The sequence below is a fragment of the Amblyomma maculatum genome, chromosome 9 (genome assembly GCF_055883805.1).
Source record: "Amblyomma maculatum isolate TAMU_Amacu chromosome 9, ASM5588380v1, whole genome shotgun sequence".
NCBI classification, from domain to species: domain Eukaryota; kingdom Metazoa; phylum Arthropoda; class Arachnida; order Ixodida; family Ixodidae; genus Amblyomma; species Amblyomma maculatum.
Window position 1 is genome coordinate 1,731,658 of NC_139352.1, and position 18,437 is coordinate 1,750,094.

At 46.3% G+C, this 18,437-nt stretch overlaps 1 protein-coding gene across 1 annotated transcript in view; it reads right to left on the minus strand.

Moving 5' to 3' along the window:
• The window catches only part of LOC146178096 (P-selectin-like), a 342,299-nt gene that overhangs the window by 16,188 nt on the left and 307,674 nt on the right, over nucleotides 1–18,437 (minus strand). Inside the window, exon 16 of the mRNA XM_084577931.1 lies at nucleotides 14,083–14,280. Within this exon, the coding sequence (XP_084434057.1) occupies nucleotides 14,083–14,280 (198 nt within the window). The remainder of the gene's footprint in view (nucleotides 1–14,082; nucleotides 14,281–18,437) is intronic.

An 18,437-nucleotide genomic window follows, 5' to 3' on the forward strand; every position in this document is an offset into this window, starting at 1 on the left:
GGACGCCACTTCGTTTCGCCTCCATCGAAACGCAGCCGCCGAGGCCAGGATTCGATCCCGGGAACTCCGGCACAGTAGTCGGGCGTCTTACCACTGTACCACCCCGGCGGGGCCGAAATGGAGAGGCTTTCGTGTGCTGTGCCATGTCAGTTCACACTAAAAGGTCCCCGTTCGAAATTACTCCTTAGCCCTCCAAGATATAAACATCTTGCCAATTCACGGTATCAAACTGGGTTACATGCACGTAATTACGTAATTTCGTAAAAAAATTGGCAGTGGATTAGCTTGGTTAAGCCTGGTAATTGCGAAAGCAATAGCTATGGCTACGCCTGGGTTCAGCTGGTGGTGTAGCTGGTTGTAGTGCTTGTGGATATGCTTATGGTTATGCAGTGATTCACTCTGGCCACGACATATGGCTCAACTATCGAGCCAGGCCAGCCCTGGTGAGAGATTTCTCCCGTCTTTTCTTCAAACGCTCCTTTCTCTGCTGGGGTGTCTCTTCGGCACGCCGTTTTCTTCGGTTTTTCTTTTACCGGTCTCGAAACGCACGTTCCTTGTCGAGCCGCTCCTGTCGCTGTTCCGGGGTTTCTTGAGCACGTCGCTGCCGTTTGCTCGCGTTCCAACGTTCTACACTGGTAGCACTACAAAGAGGTACTGCGTCGTCTTGGGTCTCGTCGCCCTTGTTTTTGAGCAGACTCATCAAATCCAACTCTTCGGTTGTTGTTTCCGTAGTAGAAGAAGAGATTGTACGTCGCCGGCGAGCTGCATAGTTGGAACGCCGCTTATAAAGTCGCTTTTGTTCTTCTTCCATCTCGGTAGCTCGCTTTTCATTCCTCTTGGCATTCTGACGAATTGCCTTGGCCGTAAGCGACATCGCAACATCTGGTTGATACCGCGAGCCGGGGCCCGAATTTATCCTCCTGTATGACATCCCACCCCCCCCCCCCGCGGCTCCCCCCCACGAAGAGAGAGCGGGAGTTAAGCCGCGGTTAGTAGCTACCGCCTCGCGAGCCGACGGCGCGAGTTGGGGCCCCTGTTTTATCCGAGTGCTAGGGCTAATGCTCCACTCCCATGGCGCGCACGGAGAAGTCATAAAGGCTCTTCAAACACACGCTCAACAGGCCACCCGACTGATTCGCCGCATAGCGAACCGCCGGGCTGGCCACGCGAGCGAAACACCCTTCGCCTCACCTAGGCTTACATCATAAGCCGCACCGTATATGCCCTTCCATACCTACCCCTCCGACAGAAGGAGAGAGACCGGGTAAACTCGCTCCTGCGGAGTTGCACGAAGATGGCTCTACGCCTTCCCCCCAGCACATCCAACGATCGGCTTCTCAAACTCGGCGTCCACAACACCTTTGAGGAACTTACAGAAGCCACCTTTACGGCACAAATATACCGTCTATCGAACTCAGAGGCTGGCCGCGCTCTATTATCCAAATTAAACCTAAACCCAATTACACACACTACCAAGGGCGTCCCCCTTTCTTCTATCTTCAGCTCTAACCTCAATATACCCCCCCTCCCCAAGAACATGCACCCTGAGCGAGATGGGAACCGCAGAATAGCAAGGGCGTGGGTCCTCCACAAACAGTATAGCGAGGACCATGCGGTGGTCTATGTGGACGCAGCGGAATATACGTCAGGCCGCCGTATGGCCCTGGCGGTAGCCGACAATCAAGCAAAACTTCTAACCTGCAGCTCAATCATCACCAATTCGGCCATAGAGGCAGAAGAGGCAGCCATCGCGCTTGCTCTGACCTCTACATCTGCCAACATAATTATCTCTGACTCCAAATCTGCCATTCTCAACTATGCCAATGGCTACATATCTGGCACCGCTGCTCGCTTACTACGCTTCTGGCAGCCCCGGCACCCTGTAACCCTTATCTGGACGCCAGCACATGCCGGCCTCTCTGGCAACGAAGAGGCTCATTCTCTAGCCCGAGGTCTCACATTCCGGGCAGGAGGAGATGAGCCCCTTCTACAGGCCGAGGAGCGTCTGCTCTCCTTCCGCGATATTCTCTCATATTACCGGGACAAACGAAGAGAATACGCACCCCCAGCCCCGGCCCTTACCATAGCGCAGGCCGCACACTGGCGACGACTACAAACTCGCACTGCTCCATACCCCATACTACTACATGCCAGATACCCAGACCAATTTCCCTCCTCATGCAAACTTTGCGGCAAACCAGGAGATTTCCTACACACCCTCCTCACATGCCCCACCTTCCCTCATCCCCCATCACCGACCGTAGCGGAGTCTTACTGGGAAACTCTACTGACCAGCACTTCTGCTCAAGACCAGCGCCGGATCATCTCCAGTGCTATGAGAAGGATAGCGCTCCAAGGGCTATCCTTCGCTTTGTAAGGGTGCCCTCCTCACATTGAGGGAGCACACAAGTGCCATGTAGGGGGCTTCGCCCCCACTATTCATATCATTGGCATTAAATGTTTTTACCACCATCACCCTGTTTTTTCCGCAGATGCGATGACGTCACTCCCGCTGTAGCGCCCCTCGTGGAAGGAGCGGGAGTTAGGCCGAGGTTGGTAGCTATCGCCTCGCAAGTAGTTGTTGTTTTTGTTGTGGCTGTAGGAAGAAGGAAAAGAAAATGCACGGGCCTGCTACTGGCTCTGTAGCTGAGCCACCTTCGCTGCCTCGTGCAAACAGAAGGAAAATAAACAAAGGAAAGGGAGAGGGAGATAAAAACGCGTGCCGCAACATCAGCCGTCGTCCACCACCGAAACGGTGGCGGGTGCAGTGACGGCCTACAACAGATAAAAATTATGTGGCAGGCTAGCCCCCGCCGCAAACGGCGGTGACCTACCTGTCCCCTAGGCGCGAGTTGGGGCAACACCTCCTAGATGTTGGTTGGGGCCCCTGTTTTTGCGGCAGATGGGATGACGTCCCGCCGACTGTTTTTGCGCAGCTGTGCTTGGCGGCGCGCCAAAGGTCACGCTACTGATTTATTTATAGGAAGGGAAAGGCACGGTAACTGTCTCACTTGTTTTCTGTGGACACCGCAACCGCGCCGTAAGGGAAGGGAGGAAGGTGGGAGTGAAAGTGGAAAGAGAGAAAGAGGAGCCGTAGTGGAGGGCTACGGAGTAATTTCGACCACCTGGGGATCTTTAACGTGCGCTGACATCGCACAGCACACGGATGCATCTTCGTTTCGCCTCCATCAAAGATCAATGGTACCTACAGCCTCGCTACGCGAAGGGCTGAAAAGTGAAAGTAGTATTGCTTCTGCAATAAAAATTCTAGGGGGCACTTTAGATGACTAAACTGCGATGAGACGAAAGCCTCTATCGAGCGGTGGTCAGGCCCTCTTCCTCTCTGTTTTTAATCCCACTCTCGCGATGACGCGACAGTGTAAGCTACTAGCCCACATGTAAAGCCACGCTTCAACCGAGCCGTATGAGCGTGGGGATAACGTGAATGCAAGTCTTGGGAGGCTGATTCCTATATCACCCCCCATATGAAAGGAGAGCCCTGAGTTGGCATCTCCAGCCAAACGTATGTCAGGAGGCTCTACGTCCAGTTACTGCTCGGACATGTCAACTGCCAGCTGCCGCCTCCCACGTAACGAAAGCGGACGGACGGACGAACACGATCCGCGAGCATTATCCTTTAAAGATTATCGCTTTAAAAATTGCGACGCGACTGCTCTTATTGCGTCATTAAGGTGGCTGTGACAGCATTTAGCTTCTCATTTAGCAGCCGCCTGCAATCAAGTTGGAGGTTAGTGTTAAACAGGTATTTGAACCGACGACATATGTGGCACACCGCATTGTAAATTCCCGGTGTGGGGCGCAGTGGTCAGGGCGCTTGACTACTGTGGCCAAGGATGTGGGATCGAATCCCGGCCGCGGCGGCCACTTTCGATGGGAGCAAAAATCTAGGCGCCCGCGTACTGTGTGATGTCAGTGTAAGTTAAAGAATCCCAGGTGATCGAAATTTCCACGGCACTCCACTACGGCGTCTCTCATAACCTCAGTCGCTTCTGACGTTAAACCCCTTAAACTAAGCCAAACAAATTGTAGGTACAGGTGTCCACCGAGACGTGAGGAAGATATGTCGCCTTCTTTTGTACAAAAAAAAAAAAAAAGACCTGAGAGGCATCCGTGTGTTGTGCGATGTCAGTGCACGCTAAATATCCCCAGGTGGTCGAAATTACTCCGTAGCCCTCCACTACGGCACCTCTTCCATTCCGCTTTCACTTCCATCTTCCTTCATTCCCTTGCGCGAAAATCTGATGTGCACTGGGAAAGTGTGACGAATAAAGCGCCTTTTCCAATAAACCAATTTACAATATATAGCAAAAAAAAAAGAGCAAAGAATCGTGGAATCAGAAGGCTCTTCTGCGTCTGCTCTAAAGGACAGGCATGCGCATCCCCCTAATTGTTTTCGTGTACAAAATTTCCTCATTCCCTCGTTTTTCATTCACCGCGAGTCAGCTAACTCCAGAAATCACCTGGGATTTTTATTTTCCTTAGGCATGGCATTATTGACGACCGGGCGCATTTTGCGGTTGGTAAGCAGAATTGAGTGCATGCGTCAAAGTAGAAATATCCGCTGAACATAGCACTACTTGAAGGGACTCACACAGTAGTTAAAGGCGTTTTTAAAAAGGCTTTTTGTTCATTTTATTACGCATGATGTACCGTTAGTCAACACACGACTACTTCTCATCCACCAATTTTCTGTTTCTAGAACTTTAAGGTAAAAAGATTGATCAATTGAAACTTTTATGCAGCTTTCGGTGTTAGTTTCTATTCACGTGCTAGTTTATTGATTCGTGCTTAATCAGAAAGGTTCCGTTATCTTCAAGCAGGCAAACCTAACCACGTATGAAATTGGCTTTAAAGAAGAAGCTAAAGTCAATATTCCAACTACGCAGTTTAAAAGTTACGCCTTTATGAAATTCGTTTCTAGCATTTCTCAGCGACTAGAATATTGTGCTTTGCGCGGTCAATGGAGTTAGCTGATTGATTACTATATTTTAATGTTTTTTTGTTGTATGAATAAACATAACTATCGGCTAGTTGCAGTAATTTTGCAAAATAAAATTGCCCAATAGGTCCTTTGTGCGGCAGTTTATGAGACAAGGGCGCCTCTCGTTTAACAAATACATCGAGGAAATGATCGTTGCATCTAAAGGTAACTGCTAGTCGATTCCGAAGTAATACACTTTGAAGGGCTAGTTGGTTCACACTAACTGAACGAGTAAAACTGCGCGAAAAAGACGGGACGTAAGAAACACACAGGCACAAACAAGTTTGTGCTTTGTGTTTCTTACGTCCCGTCTTTTTCGCGCAGTTTTACTAGTTCACTTAGTCGATTCCCTAAGTAGTTGTTGTTTTCTTTTCTAACTAGAATCGCGGTGCCGTAGAACTTTAGCGATTGTTCGCTACGACCTGCAGCCTCATTAAAAAAATGCTAATTAGATACACCTGATCAGGAAGCCAAAAGAGCAGCTGAGGGCGCGCAGTTTCAAGTTGCTGAAAGAGAACTTTCTGTTGGAGCAGTTTTTCTTCGTGCATTTTCCTGTACATTACCTCCCACGCCAGCCCTTCCCTACATAAACGAAGATTGGCTGCTTTGATGTTTTACCGCTTCTTTCGGATATCTCCATTTTTTTAAAATATTCTTTCTCAATATATCCACGCGGGTTTGTATGCGACTGGAGCGGAAAACAAGGAGCAACTTTCAAGTAACTAGAATCGCAAAAAAGCGCGCACGCCGATGTGTTGCAAACTCTCGGGAGAATAGACTTTGAAGCCGGAGTAAGGTGGAAACATCCAAGGAAGGTAGGGAGTTAAGCCGATGAACCGCAGGCAGTCGCACGCTGTGCAGATGACCGCGTGCGCGTGCATTTAATTAGGCGCCAACGAACCGTCGTTGCGACTACGGGGACCATGCTGCGACTATCAATGCCCAAACGAGAATCAAGCAAACAGCATTAAAAGTTGAAACCTGGGTGCCAAAATTTGCACAAATAAGCAGAGTGGACGATAGGGAAGTAAGCAAGGGGATAGAGGGTTAAAGTACTCAAGAAAGTTTCAAGGAAGCACCCAATATGAAAGGAAGGTATAAAATAGATCAGAGGCGATATTTACGATACATGGAACCAAACACTTGGTAGCAACCTTGACCTCCCGCCATCGCGCATTGTACAGGTCTTATTTTTTCTTAGCCTGTTCGAGTATTCGCGTGTACCTCATGAAACATTTGCGCACTGCTCAAGTAGCACGAAAACAAGCTACCAAAAAAAAAACAAAAAAAAACGAGCGTATGAAACAAGGCCATGACATGTGTCCTTATTTAAATATTGTACAAACTCTAAATGCTCTCAGCACAAAAGTGTTGATCAAATATTTATCCCCGAAATATGACATATATCTCCTAAATATTCCATCAGCATCATTCCCACTTCAAGTTATTGATCAATTCGCTCTCGTCCTACAATTTGGTCGGCTGACCATCGTGGCTAGTTGATTTTTTCGAATACATTGAAAAATGAGCTAGCCAGGACAGTCAGCCGTTCAGAGAATAGGGTGAGAGCGAATTGATCAATAATGATCAATTTGAATGTTTTATAATTAGAGGTTTTGCATGTAAACCTGCTGATTTTTAAAAAGTCGGCAAACCTGTAGTGTTTGTGAAGTAAAGATAATAAAGACAAAAAAAAAAGTTTTGGTTAGTTCCGTTCGCAGAGCGACTGCCCCGGAAAGGCGGCGGTTCCGGGTTCAATCCCCGGACCAGGACGAAATTTTCTTTAATGATGAAGGTTCTGATAAAGCTGTACAGCTTTCCTTTGTAGCCGTATGACTGCGCTTGGGTGCTGTCAAATGATATAATTACCCTTTGTGAAAAATCCTCACCACCTTGGGGAATTCCCGTAAATATTCGATCAAAACGGTTCGGTGAATTTCGCACTTTGTCAGCTGACGCCCCTTAGAATTTAAACAATGACTGCGGCGTTTCGGTAGAACAAAGTACAGTTAGCTTTTTCTTTTATTTTTTACAACAGCGACCGCTGTTTCACAAGCTTATGAGTACTGTCGAGTCGGTGGCGTGCGTGACCGGAAGGAGAACCATGTGCACGATCGCCAAGAATAAGCGTGCGCAAGAGTCACGTCCCATCGGGCAACACCATTTCTTATTGGATGTGGCGGCAAGGCTTAAATGAGCATGAAGGGCGAATCAATGTGAACACCACTTCGTCTTGACCGCGTGCAATCAGCTGCAGTCATTTTTGCGTGAAGTGTGGGCCAAAAAAAAATTATACAATTGTTTGATCCTTTTGCGCCGGCCCCTTCATTTGACATTTCAGGTAATTTAAGCAGCGCTGTGGCGGCGCCGCTGCGAACTAATCTAGAAATGGTCAGCGCAGGCCACGCAATGTTGTTTGCTCCGTGAGATTTGCTTCGTCGGTCTCACTAAAAATGAAATCTTTACAATCCCCATTTTTTTTAAAACTTGTTGGCGTTCGGCGAAGCCACTGACATTGAACAAAAACCCAGCTGTCGTCGGCAGCAATACGAAGTCGGCGGGCGCATGCGGAAAGGAAGAAGTGCGGCGGGTCGAAGCATGCGTCCGAGGTGAGTGGTGGCGTGAGTTACGGTTACCGCCTGAATAGCGAGCCCAAGAATCCTCCTACGCGCATGTCTGTGCATTCACATGTCACTGATAGAAAAAGGATCCGTACACATTGGCTTGGTCTGCGGGCCGGCGTCTCCACCAGTACGAATGCAGCGACAAGGCACGCGAGCAGAGCTTCGCTACTGGCATGTAGAGACGCGGCTGTGCTTCATCGTCCAAGTACTGTGCTTTGCGTGCAAGTCTTCAACGTGCCCGATGACATGCTGACGGAGAATAGAGAAGCTGAGGAGATGCGACAATAGCGCCACCAAGAAGAGTAAAGCTTGCGTGCGGGCGTGACAAGACTCTCTGAACTACTGGCGTTGCTTAGTTATCCCTAAGCAGCACCACTCATTGTTTTTATTGCGAAAGCAATACTACGACAGCTAAAGCGAGACCTCGGGTGGCCGCAGCTACAATGTGAAGAGGCGAAGCTACGGTCTCCTCGTAAAACATCAGCCTACCATGACATTTGAATTCACGCCTATGCCACGGGCAGGAGCTGCCAACTCGAGTCGCTCCTTTCATATGAGAGGGTGATATCAGAAACAGCCTGCCACAACCGTTTGCATTCTCGTAACCCCTACGACACACAGGCACGTCCATACGGCTTGGTTGAAGCCTGACTTTATATGTGGGCTGCTAGCTTACGCTCACGCGTCATAACCTTAAAGGATGAGCTTAAGTGTCCCTAATCATGTAGCACCTTACACTGATAGGGCGTCATAGGGGATTAATGTAGCAGCCAAAAGAAGCTTCCGTCGTTGCTATCGCAAGTCAACTGTGATTAAACGGAGTGAAACCACAGCTAATTTTTTTCGTGCATTCTCTATCGTGTATGTAATGTATTGTGCAGCACCAGGAGTTGAGAGAGGAAGCAGAGGTACGCCAACGAGAAGCAGTAGCGAAACGGTACAAACGTGGGGAGGACGAGGAATTGATATAACGATAAGCAGCAGTAATGCTTTGATATTATCACATCTAAATAGTCTTAAATGAATAAACTATACTTTAGCAGGAGGGCCGGTTTTTCATCAATATGACAAAGGTTTGTGTATACAGTGCTAGCTTTGGTGTATAAAAGAAGAGGCTGAAAAACGCCACGCCGCTTTTTAAGTTACTGTTTGAGATTCAAACACGAAATATGCTTTTCGCCTTCCTTTATAGAAAACGGACCCTTACATACACTTGTTGAAAAACATAATGGCGACCTCTGCTATTTGTTATGATATTAAAATGCATGTTCAAATTTCCAGGTGTACTTATCATACGATCATGGTGTTTGCCCGGTGTTGTTGCCTATCATCCCCTTTGCTGTTGAATTTCTATATTTATTTCGAGCCGGCTTCGCACACAAAAAAGCATCCAAAGGCCTTCGCGAAAAGCAGACAGAGTCCATCTTCTAAATCTATGCGCATTTTAAGACTGGACTAGGACAAACTTCGTTCCTGTACGAACACATGAATGATTCGGCGAGAAGTTTGCTGGGATATGTGCTGTTGTTTTCTATTTCATTCACAGGCTTCACTTTTCCCTCATGTATTACCTTTCGGATGAGAACAAGCGACTGAGGAGGCGTGCGCCGAATCGCAAGATAAAGATTGATGTTGGCGTGCACTGATGGAGAGCTGCACTGACGATAACAACATTTTACCCGGCTTCCATGAATGAATACGGAAAGTGGTTATGGAAATTTTCTGGAATACCTGCCTATTCGATGCAATGGCTGTGTATGAAAGGTAGCTATATAGAAAGACGTATACAATAACAAAAACCCGGCTTTGGACCTGGGAATACTGCAGGCGTAGACTGCAGGCCTTACCAACCATGGATTTTCTTATGAAAAATAGGTTTATGCAGAAGCAATTTTAGGCACACGATCACGGTCTTTGTGGCGGAGTAATTTTCCCCACCTCTCTATGCATTTCACATTACCACGCACAAAGAATCGTGTGCTTAACCTTCGCAGTGCACATTCGTGCTGTAATGCATTTATTTGAACCCGGCTATTGTTCGCTTATTCACCGAATACATCCCAACTAGCACCTACCTTTCAGGGTAAGGAATATATTGTTACAAATTTATTTGCTTTAATTTCGGCGCCGAAAGTTTACCTACCAAGCAGCCATGCCAACTGCCTCGCTGGTAAGGAGGAGAAGGCCCGTTCGAAATTGAGAATCATTTCCGGCGAGAGTTTGTCGGTGCCGCCAGGCAACGAATGCGCGCTCGATGCTAGGAAGCTCTACGCTTTATATTTCACCACCTGTTGCAACCGTCCAATACTGATTTGAGTCGAGACGTGCATACTCCCGTTTTAATGTATGGAAGTAATCGTAGTCCCAGTACCTTCGATGTAGGCCGCACTTCGTTGCGGATGCATGTTACTGCGCAGGCAATTGATCTCGTGTCTGGCACTTATTCGCCACAGTTGCCATTGCCCCCCTATAAAATACATCATCATCACATTTTCAGTATTATCATAATCGAATGACTGCTTGTGCTAGTCGAGTTACGGAATGTGGGCTGTGCACTGGTTTTCCTATTCATTTTAGAGTTCACCCTAACGAATGTAAAAGCAACAGTGAAGAACATGGCGTTCCATATAAAGGTCAAATTGCGCATACTATTGAATTTCATCGAAGAGGACACCGGCCATATCATTTATTCCGTATCCGTAGCATTTACTTCTTATCTGAATAGCTTTCAATGGGACTGCTTTTGTCGCCGCCATGAAGAATTGAGTTGATATCATTACGCAGTTCTATAGACCGATCTGTGTCGTAAGCACGATGCGGCGGCACTTCTGGCGCCAGGCTGGGCCGACTGGGGGTGAAAAGTAGGGTTAGTGGCTATAGAAATACATAGAACCGAAAGATTTCAAAGCAGTTTTCTCATTTCACGGGGCACTTTGATGTCGTTATTCCGCACAGAGCAACCATGAGCATCCTAGAACAAATAGTGAAAATATGAAATCTCATTACTGAGGCGAAGTATTTTTAAAACACCGCGAAACGTATGGGGGTGCGAGTTGGGAAGGCGACCCATAGAAACATATGTAAACACAACTTGCTGCAACATTTTTCTCGTTTCGCAGAGCACCTGAAGCGGCAGCCGGTCGTTAAACGTTGTCCAGCGCTTTAAAGAAGTGTGTGACTAAGTATGCTGCATCATAGCGGTGGCAGCTACTTTTAAAACAGTTCGTTGTATAGAATCATATATGTAAAGAACGGTTCGCGAAGAAGCTGACTTTTGCGTCTGCGAAAGCAGTCGTTTGTTAAGAGCTGGTGCATTATTTTAAGGCCACGAATATACGTACACAACATTTCGAGTTTGACATCTCTGTAAAGCATATTTATCAATAAATATGTGTGTCGTTTCCTGACTAACCCCCACGTCTAGGAAACGAGTTGCCCAAGCGGCGTTTCGCGTGTTTTTTTTTATTTATTTTTTTGGTGAACGTCTTGTACCATGCCCCGACATCGTGTTGTATGGCAGACGTAAAAAAAAATAAAACATTGCAAGGGCTGGCGGTTTGCACGAGTCGCGTAAGGCAGTAATGATGCCGTCGAGACATGGTTTATTTTGTAAATTGAGAGAGAAAAAAACGCAAAATAACGGGCACGACGTCACTGCGTACTGAAAACATCGATTGTGGCTAAATAGACGGTAAGTACTAGAATTAATGAATATGTAGTTGCGTCGCAATAAATGCATGCGGTGAGCAAGTCGTAAGCAAGCATTTTGACAGGCTCTATATTCCGACGTCTGCTCGCGCGCTGCTTGGCCTGCGCCGTACGGGAAAAAAATAAGATCAGGAAACCGCACAGAAAGCGCAGACTGATATACGACAGCCATAGCGATACCACGGGGGAAAAGAAAATAAATGAAAAATATTTAGCCAGCATATATGCCTGTTGATCACCTTGCGCGCATCCACCTGATTCAAAATAATTGTATGCCTCCAGGGACTTGTATGCCTAGGCGGCCTCTGCAGTGAAGCGACTCGGAGAAAAAATCACATACACTACAATGTTTGCCATGTCCAATAGTGTAAGAGCACCCGCGTCAGCCTGGACGACTTCCATATGTGTTTCAGACGTAGCAAATGAGCCCGGGTGCACAACGCTGTCAGTGTACAGCTTTTCATTGTAGCGCTGTTGATCCGATTCCGACAAGCTTTTCACGTAGTCCGACATTACTGCATCACACACTGAATTCCCTTGCAAGCACTGAAAGTCTGACGATTTACAGGCCTCTTCACAGCCCGATAAACTGACTGCGGACAATTGCAGACGACCATGCACCACCGGCGCCGTCGCTGGCAGACGCTCCGAACTTGGAGGCGGCTGCGCCGTCGTCTGCTGCGATGCGCGATTCTCGTTCGTTCCGTATTATAGTACGGCGTTTGACAGCTGCTTTTTAAATGTAATTCTGTCTAGGCTGTATCACTTGAGCGACAGTATTATTAAGCTAACTTAAACATGCTGCAGCATATCAGACTATAAACAAAACTGTGCGATTCGCTATACCCAGCTTTCTCTTTGGGGGTGTCCGGATTCACAACACAGATTATTTGGGGAGTTTTAAAAGTATATTGCCTCCGAAATGACGCAGCATACTTTGCCATACATTTCTCCAAAATGCTAGCCAACGTTTAACGACCGGCCACCACTTCTGGTTCTCTGCAAAACGAGAAAAATGTTGCGGTAAGTTGTGTTTACATATTAAAACCCATTCGCAGCACGAATAAAACAACGACAGGAAGAAAACACACGACAGGACAAATGCTGCATTCATCCTGTCGTGTGTGTTTTCTTCCTGTCGTTGTTTTATTCGTGCTGCGAATGGGTTTTAATATGGATCATTACCAACTGGCCCAAACATCGGTGTTATTGTGTTTACATGCTTTTCATTAGATCGCCCTCCCAACTCACACCCCCATACGTTTCGCGGTGTTTTAAAAATACTTCGCCACAGTAATGAGATTTCATACTTTTGTGATCTCTTCTACGATGTTCATAGCTGCTTTGTAACGAATAAAGACATCACAGGTACCCCGTGAAATGAGAAAACTGCTTTTGGTTCATGTCAGACGGAACGACGAAATAGCGCTGGCAGAAGGAAAGGAGTACACAGAGAGACAAAATGCGTATATGTCTGTCCTCTCATCCCGTCTGTTAACGCTGTTTCGTCATTGCGTTGCATTCTGTGGCGGAACTGCCCAATGCAACTTCTTGCGTAGCCGATCCACAGGAAAGGCAAGAAAATCTTATTTGGACTGCTCCATGTCAGTTCTTTAGCTTAGACTGACGACAGTTATTGATTCAGGACGACCGTTTTTGTTTGAGGAATGCGTAGTCTGAACACGAAGCTGAAACTCTTCTAGCCCAAGTAAAAAAATCATTTCCATTAGCAGTGTTTTCGTGCCCACGACACCTCAAAATGCAGCCTTTAAGGGCTATACCTCTGACTAAAATCGCATTGCTCTGACTTTAAGATAGCAGTTTTTACTTCAAATAGCGCAGCTCTGACATACAATGAGGTAGTACATGGTACAGATGCCATCATCACCTGCTATAAAGTTCTGCATAGATCGAGGACCCATAATCACGACGTATAACCGCCTGTTTTCTCCTTTTTAACAAGCATTGGTAAAAGTGACTTCCCAAATTACTTCCCGCAGAAGAACTCTCACAATCTTCGATGCAATGTTTTAAATGGTGCCGCTAGAAAAGCGAAAACATTTCTGTAGACTTTCTTCCAGGTGTCTTTATCTACTTGAATTGTCGCCGTATTTAATGCAGCAGCCAAGCTCAGATGCAGCAGTAAACTGCACATGGGCCTGAAATCCTACTGCCAACAGAAGCCTTTACAAACGCGTGACCATTGTTGCATGTTGAGCAAAAAGCATGGCCTTAGCACTGTAAGTTATATTCGCACTGCTGGCAGGGGTCATGCGCTACAATTTAATTTTGATAAAGCGCCCCGTGACAATAAAACAGTCGTTGACGAGGGAGGGAGGGGGAGCGAGGAGCAGAGGATGTGAAATGAGGGGAGACAGATTTTCTCTCTCTCTCTCTCTCTCTCTGTTTTTCATCAATGACTTGGCTGCCATTTTGAATCTTGGAGCGACGTAGAAACAGACGAGAAACCGGCAAATGTAGACAGCAAGAGCCAACGCTCTTAAAACGCTGATCATTGTTGGCACACGCGGTTATCTTGTTCAAACACGCGCCACTTGCGTGTAACGCGGTTGCACGCAGGGTAGCGAATACAGCACGCATAGCAAATGCAGCCAGTCAAACTTACACAAATTGATATGGCGTCATTTCTAACAGTTACGATAGAAAATTACGATAGAAAAGTGGTTCGGGGTTGGACTGCAGTATTACCGAAGCCCCGAGCAATTTTAATAAACGCAGAACACTCACAGACACACTGCGGAACTTCTGCCGTCCAGCGTCCGGTCGCCTGGCAGGTCCTAAGTGACTCTCCCTGCACAATGTGGCCGGTGACGCAACGATACTGCACGGTCGAGCCGATCTTGAAGGACTCGGCCGAAGAGCGGTCGTTGCCTCCATACACCACGGTGGCGTTCTTCGGTACCTCCGGGGGCGGGCACCGAATCTCTGCGAAAGAAATTTGCGCAAGGGTTCAGTAAATGCGGAACACACGGTACGATAAACTGAACATCGACCCTAAAATCTTGTCAAGGCATACATTGCTCACACGCTCGTAGGCTGAACGAATGTGGTGGCTGATGTTTTTCGCATAGGGAATCACGATAAAGAAAATAGCGAATACCACTCCTACCATAAAACAAAAATAAAACGTACATTGCATTAACTGCTTTCTGTGCACCTTTTTTTCCCCATCTGCAGTAATTTCTTCTGCTACATTATCAATAATATAGTTCCCTTTCACAGAAATGTTATTCAAAGTACCACGGAATTGAAAAAGTTCGTTTTTTGTAAAGCTTAATATTTATTTTTAAAGGCATAATGTATTTTGTGAGACACTAATACGCATTAAAAATCTTCTGTACGATATATTTACTTTTATCATAAGTTCGTGGGCTTAAATAAGCAACTACCACTTCCTTATATACCACTTTACGCAGAGAAAACTGGTTCAGTGCAAGCCTAAATGTTCATAAATAGCAAACATTATGCCTATTTTGCATACGTTCATAGATCCTTTAGATGAGGAGTGCAATCGAAACCAAAGGAAATTTCAAATTTCGCTCTATTTCCCATGCTATTGAGGCATGGAATTCGAACTGCTGATCGACTGTTGCACTGTAAAAAAAGTGGAGATCCTCCTGGCTGAGCAGGGGTTAGCTTTGGGTTATATCTGCTGGTGGTTACTTCAGCGTACTGCATAGCACAGTGTAATATTTTAATATACTGCGCTGCATTAATATCCTTCCACTGCGTTGTTATGTCTGTCGCGTTAATAAAGAGCTGCAGTCAGCTGAGCACCTTCGTATGGTTCTCCTTCACATTACTCTGATTGCATTACACCAAGTAATGTGATGTCATAAGAAGATAGTTATACTCATCATTCTCCGTATATATGCGCGCATTAAGAAAAAGCATATGAATATACAGAGCCCTAACTCGTATAGACTGGTACGTTGTCTAGAACCGCCAACAAAGTGCTTCTACCACACACTACAGATCATATTTCAGTCGGCGAGGACGTAGACGCATGACTACGGTTGCATTAATTCACGTCCGAAAGAATCTCATTTTGCATCACTAAAGGATCTTCCAGCGTGCCGCAATAAAGCAAACGTTGTAGACAGCTATCGCGATTAGAGCCCACCTGCGCCATTCTCCAGAGTGCTTCACACAAGGTCTCTACCACCTCACCAACAATCAACCTTCCTGCATAACTGAGTTGACGCATTCTAAAATTCTGCTTCTACATAAACGCGACAGTGTTTTTCCTGAAGCGTGCACTGGCAGACGCGAACTCTGAATGACAAACGATTGGCCTGTTTCCAGGACGCTGTTTGCGCATTCGTCGTCATCTGCTATGCTTCATATGCTTCATGTCTTCCTCAGAGCACGTCAAAAATGGCCAAAAAGAAAAGACAATGAAAAGAGACCCACGGCTGACGCGAAAAGGATTCCGTGCATGTTTTTTGTAAACACGCGTGGGGTTTACGCTGGCAGTGACTTCTTCCCTCCCCCCGTCAGCCATCGCCTTGCCGGAAACTAAACTACAGAAGTGCCACTCCGCCGTCTGGTAGCGTCGCTTGTCGCGAAGTTCGCATACATAACTGACTGCAGTGTAACCAGGAGAGTTGGATAAAAACGACCTTCTGTTGCTGCTTTGACTGAACAGAAACTCATGCGTTGTTCCGAGAGATGCCAAGAACTGCGCTCTAGAAATGAGACAAACAAAATAATATATGTAATGCGGAAGCTGACTTCGTTATTTGTCGACAAGCCCCGCTGACGGAACCATCTCTTTCTACAAGGCGCGAACATCATCTCTTCTTTGCACGAAGTGTCCGACTTGCAGTTTAATTTCTTTAGTAACCACTCAGTAGCACCCAGACTGGTTGCTCCAGTTCACGTTATTTTCCGCCAATACTCCAGTCCCTACTCCTGTGTGTACAGTGTTGCTCCGTTGCATCGGAGACAGCTTCAGTAACGATCGAAGAGTTACCTAAGAGACATTCCCACGGAGAAAAAAAAACAGTTAATCTGCTGCGCAATCATCGATTGTTCGGATATCGATCAGCAGAAATGTGCACACAACACGGCCGACTCGCAGCTTACTTGATTTAGAAAATACTTACTAGGCAACTGCAGTACACACTGAAGTCATTTTCTATAACCCTGCAGAACTGAAAACCACCCGCATTTGCGGATTTCGCCGGTGTGGCTCTTGCGAGCAACCCCTAAAAAAAAAAAAAAAAAGAAAAGAAAGAAAGAAAGAAAGAAAGAAAGAAGAAAGAAAGAAAGAAAGAAAGAAAGAAAGAAAGAAAGAAAGAAAGAAAGAAAGAAAGAAAGAAAGAAAGAAAGAAAGAAAGAAACACGCTCCCAGCGGGTTTCAATCCCTCTCTGATCCAAAGGGAGCATATTCGCCGACCTCTGCGTTAGCCCACTGCGCCACTACGTGTCTTTTTTTTTCTTTATTCCCTGCATGAACATTGCAAGTACGCTAGATAAAACTCGCCGACCATCTCGTGTTCAACGTGCATGTTTACAACTTCTTAAAATGAACAATCTCGTAACGGTTCTGGCAACGTGCAGTAAACAATTCAAAAATACGTACCACTTTGAATAAAAGTCTCCCTGACTGGGCGGACGTTTACATTAGCATTGCTAACAGCCATCCTGTTCTCCATTGCTGTGGAGCCCGAAAATTATGATCAAACCAAAGGGAATGTTGCTATCATTTTCAACTGGGAGAAAGGAAATTCCGTACTATTTTGCTAGTAGTTGCATCCTTAGCGTCCGTTGCAGAATGTCCCTATAGAAGGCTGGATCTTAGCAATCAATAGATCCGTGGTCTATTGTTTCTAATGTCTTGCACGGTATAGAGTTAGATGTCCATGGCACCTTTACCTCTAACCGCACTTCACTTGGAAGCATCCTTGCAAGCAGTTCAAAGAATGGGTTTACGATGGGCTTAATATTCTTCTCTCTAACTCTCTTTAAAACATCATTATCTTGGCCTCCACAGTACACTGTTTGGTACCTGGGTATTGGCAACAATGTATATAGTGGGTATTTGTACAGTTGTTTTTGTGGCACTGAACTTAATAACTCCGAAGAAAAATGGGAGGACGCTTAAGCTTCGCCTTTAATCATGAAACGCGATAGCGTTATCGCGCCCCGTTCGCACCATCTACTCATTTGCTTGCTGCGCTTTTTGCTATACTCATTTTTATTTATTAATCCTTCCGGGAAGTAGAAGCACAGCCAGCCACCTTGACGAAACGCACGGGCCTCAAGTTTCAGTCGTAGTTCGTCGGCAACATCGTAGCCGATCCAGGCCGGCACGATGAAGATCTCGGAGGCCATGCCCTGTCTATCTTATTCCGTGCGCCACACGCATGATGGCGCTACGTGCACGCCAAGCGAAGAGGAAGTACAGCGGAAATGTAATTTGCCACTCGCTTAACTGCGTGTTCTGTAATTCTGTAATTTACATGCTCATAATTATTATTATATGCCACAATACACTTCTCTAAGGGGCATTTCTGAGACAACACCGCAATCAATTGACGCGCCTTTGTTCATTTCAAACCATCTAGCTGGCGTGGCGGAAAGTGTCATTTCACTAAGAGAGTGTTACCGAGCACTCCCTGATCCACCAGAATGGATTACCTTGCTTGATATTTTGGTGTCGCTGAGAGAATTTTAATCCGTGTTTGCCGAAGCCTGGCTTACGCGTTTTATGCACTGTATTTCTGATTTCACTTTCAAATGTCAAAGTCGGCAATAAAGGAAAAAAAGAAGCTGGCGTGGCGGAGTGGTTAGCGTGCTTGTCTCGCACCCCGGAGGCCCACGTTCGATTCCTCAGGTCGGCGATTTTTTCTACTTGTTTTTATTTATTAATGCTTGTGGGCTTTTTTCGCTCACAGCCAACGCCGGACGACGCGGGACGGTGGCCGCCGACGACGACACCGACTTTTCTGCGACACGGGGGCTTTAACGCTATCGCGTTAATATCGCACTTTTAAGATTTCGAAAGCAAGTACAACTTTTCGACAAAGCAAAGTTACTGCTCTTCCACTGTCATTGTATGAAGAAACAATGAATTC